This window comes from Triticum urartu, chromosome 7A (genome assembly GCF_056163025.1).
Source record: "Triticum urartu cultivar PI428250 chromosome 7A, HENAU_Tu73, whole genome shotgun sequence".
Classification (NCBI taxonomy): Eukaryota; Viridiplantae; Streptophyta; class Magnoliopsida; order Poales; family Poaceae; genus Triticum; species Triticum urartu.
The window spans coordinates 101973862-101977581 of NC_141879.1; the positions used below are offsets into that span (position 1 = coordinate 101973862).

Consider the following 3720-nt stretch of genomic DNA (forward strand, 5'->3'; position numbering starts at 1 on the left):
TTCCGTGTGTTACAATCACACGTGTGTTTGCACACACATCGTCAATGTTTTACTTTATTCTAGCATCTATCCACTGCTATCCTAATACTACCTTGAGGACCCCCTGCAAGTCAAAAAGTCCCTTGTCCAGACGGAGGTCATCAAACCACGACCTTCCGCACGCCTGTTGTGCCTGCGTGGCTGTGTTTTCCACTCGAGAAAGCGACGACCTTCCGCACCCACCCTGCCCACGACGGTTGAACGATGCACGCAACAAGCACAGGTCGCCGAGCCCCGCCGCACCGCACCGATTCGGGGCTTCGCTCCACCGCTCCCTCCCGTTCGCCGACGACCGACGCGCCACCCGTCTCTCTCCCACCAACCAGTCCCCCTCCCCCTACCACTCGCTCGGTCTCCTCACCAACCCAACCAGCGCCCGGACCACCACCACGCGACTGTTCCTCCTCCTCCTCCTCCCTTCCTGGCTCCTCCCTCCCCTCTCCCCCTCCCGCTGCCGCGCGCCCGCCAGCGCTGCTATATAACCCGCGCGTCGAGTCTCTTCCCGGCAACCTCGTCAATCCAGTCACCCACCCAACCAACCACCTCTGCACGCGCAGCCCAGATCTCGGCCCCTTCCCTTCCTCGGACCAAGCACCAGCAATGGCCACCACGGCAGCCGACGCCACGGCCGCGGCGCCCAAGGACCAGCCCGCCAACGGTTCCGAGCAGGTCACGCGCCACTCCGAGGTCGGCCACAAGAGCCTGCTCCAGAGCGACGCCCTCTACCAGGTACTTGCTGCCACCGCACAACAAAATTTCGCTTCTTTCGCTCCATCCGTCTCCGGCGAGCTGGCCAGATCTCGCGGTTTCTGATACGGTTTGATCTTGCGATTTCTGATGCGGTTTGGTCTGATTGTGCGCAGTACATCCTGGAGACGAGCGTGTACCCGCGCGAGCACGAGTGCATGAAGGAGCTCCGCGAGATCACCGCCAACCACCCATGGTACGGACCTCTTTCTTCCTCATCTGCCTTCGTCTCACCTCGGCCGGATCTGGCGTGACATCTTCTGATCTGGATCTCGTTTGTTTGCGCGTGCGTGCGCGCAGGAACCTGATGACGACGTCGGCGGACGAGGGCCAGTTCCTCAACATGCTGCTCAAGCTCATCGGCGCCAAGAAGACCATGGAAATCGGCGTCTACACCGGCTACTCCCTCCTCGCCACCGCGCTCGCCATCCCCGACGACGGCACCGTAAGCTCCCTCACTTCTCCGCTCCCAGATCCACCGCTCCCAATTCACCAAGAAACTGAAACCGGAATGAAACAGATCTTGGCCATGGACATCAACCGCGAGAACTACGAGCTGGGGCTGCCGTGCATCGAGAAGGCCGGCGTGGCGCACAAGATCGACTTCCGCGAGGGCCCGGCGCTGCCGGTGCTGGACGCGCTGCTGGAGGACGAGGCCAACCACGGCACCTTCGACTTCGTCTTCGTGGACGCCGACAAGGACAACTACCTCAACTACCACGAGCGCCTCATGAAGCTCGTCAAGCTCGGCGGCCTCCTCGGCTACGACAACACGCTCTGGAACGGCTCCGTCGTGCTCCCCGCCGACGCCCCCATGCGCAAGTACATCCGCTACTACCGCGACTTCGTCCTCGACCTCAACAAGGCCCTCGCCGCCGACCAGCGCGTCGAGATCTGCCAGCTCCCCGTCGGCGACGGCATCACCCTCTGCCGCCGCGCCAAGTGAACCACATAACCCGTCTCCGCCGCTCCGCCATAGACGCCAAGAACAAGAATTAATTAATTACTCCCCATTTTGTCTTTCCTGCTCGCCTTCTGTACTCTATATCTATCTTCTGCAATTCGTATAAAGATTTCTCCAGACAAACGATTAATATTGGTACTCCTATCAGAAGATTTCTTCTTGTTTGCTTGCGACAATGGCGGCCGCCGCCGCCGCCGACGACCCACCTGCGCAAATCAAAACATTCCATTTCGCCCCCCTGCTCGCTCGCTTGGAAAACATGTCCAAATGCGGCGCCCCCGTCGAATCCGTTGAACAAATCATTTGCGACGTCTGGCAGGCACAATAAATTTGACCGAATTTTACCCCTTTGGGCTGAAGATTTCCATCTTCTGACGGCGATGCACAGGGGTTCGTGGACGGTTCGTCGACGGCGACAACCTTGTGTTGTTGCGCAGACATTTGTCTTTCCACAAGTAGATGACTGACTGGCATGCATGATGCATGTGGCCAGTGATCTAGAAGTCGATCGATCGCTGGATGACAAAGGCTTCCTCAAATGTCAAAGTCTGAGTAAGAGTAGGTTGGAAGGAGAAGCTTCCTCCAATGGAAGAGTCAAGGTTTGTTCGGTTGCTGAGCTGCTCATGTGAGGAGTTTATGACTTTTTGGCTGAACTGAATGGCTGATGTTACATCACATGGTCACCTAAATTATTGCTTTGATTTCGCTTAAAATAAGTTCAGATCTAACAACACCTAGTACTAGGTGTGCTTGGATTGAAGTGTACTGAGTACTGGACAGGAGTGTTGGTGAAACCCATTATTTTAGGCTACCGTACGATAATTACCATTCTCTGAGATCAACTTGTGCCTTTTATTTGCGTTGGAATTTGGGTTCTTTATTCAACAAAAGCATACCTGGCACAGTCCGCCATAAGGCTACTGACCAGGAAAGGAGGTACTCCCTCTGTTTTTATTTAGGTTTGATCGAAGTCAAACTTTACAAAGTTTGACCAAGTTTATAGAAAAATATATAAACATTTACCATAACAAATCTATATGATGTGAAAGTACATTCAATAATGAATCTAGTGGTATTGATTTTTTATTGTATATATTAATATTTTTGTTTATAAATTTAGTCAAAACTTACAAAGCTTGACTTTGACCAAAACTAATATGCGGACTATATAAAAATGGAGGGAGTACATCATCTGTCCAAGTCTCGGTCACTTGCAGCGAACAGGCTCGCTTGACACAAAGATGAGCTGGAAGGTTGGAAAATCTAGAAACATGTTAAATACTCCCTCCGTCCCAAAATTCTTGTCTTAGATTTATCTACATACGGATGTATCTAGTCATGGTTTAGTGTTAGATACATCCGTATCTAGACAAATCTAAGACAAGAATTTTGGAACGGAGGGAGTACTAAAAGATTTAAAACTAACAGACAGCTCCCCAATTTCCATAAGAATTTGTGGGGAGTGTTTCAGAGGTCCACCACCTCCAGGCAATCCATCTCCATCACGACGTCTTGCAGACCTAGAAGTGTAGCATATATCACACCGTCATGCAAAGAGAGCGCTTCAGCAATCAGAGGATCCGTAACACCCGCGTGAGGCTTACACCATGCTCCAAGAAAGCCCGACGAAGAGGGGCTACACCGCTCGCCTCTCCTCTCTCCAGACCGTTGTCAATGCCAACGCCGGTATTTATTTTCACACAAGCACCATCAGGAGGGCGTCACCCATACCCGGGAAGAGCCAAGGCCTTCTCCTTTGGTAGTTCCACAGGGCCAGGTTCTCACGAATGATCTTGAGCGCATTTGCCGGGTTGGGTCCTTCTTCATCATGTGTCTGTTTATTACGTGAATGCCAAATGATCCACATAATTGACACTATCTTCGCTCGGACCTGATCAGTGAGCATTGGGTCACAGAGAATGTCTCACGCCCATGTCTCGGGATGTAGTCGAGGTAACTTGAAATCAAAC

General features: G+C 52.7%; 1 protein-coding gene across 2 annotated transcripts; it reads left to right on the plus strand.

The window, feature by feature from the left end:
• Window positions 1-462: 462 nt before the first annotated feature.
• Window positions 463-1880, plus strand: CCOAOMT1 (S-adenosyl-L-methionine-dependent methyltransferases superfamily protein). Of its 2 annotated transcripts, XM_048686945.2 has the most exons (4): window positions 480-768; window positions 903-982; window positions 1087-1231; window positions 1307-1880. In XM_048686945.2, exons 1-4 carry the CDS (start codon window positions 640-642, stop codon window positions 1730-1732), a joined length of 780 nt encoding a protein of 259 aa, XP_048542902.1. In that variant the 5' UTR covers window positions 480-639; the 3' UTR covers window positions 1733-1880. The 2 variants fall into 2 exon arrangements, with proteins under 2 accessions (XP_087389675.1, XP_048542902.1); XM_087533549.1 differs by having other exon boundaries at window positions 463-768; window positions 1087-1880.
• Window positions 1881-3720: the final 1840 nt, after the last annotated feature.

Coding starts and splice junctions, on each gene's coding strand:
- CCOAOMT1 (XM_087533549.1), top strand. CDS start 640: ATGGCCACCACGGCAGCCGACGCCACGGCCGCGGCGCCCAAGGACCAG. Junction 769..902: donor AGAGCGACGCCCTCTACCAG/GTACTTGCTGCC, acceptor GATTGTGCGCAG/TACATCCTGGAGACGAGCGT. Junction 983..1,086: donor ATCACCGCCAACCACCCATG/GTACGGACCTCT, acceptor GCGTGCGCGCAG/GAACCTGATGACGACGTCGG.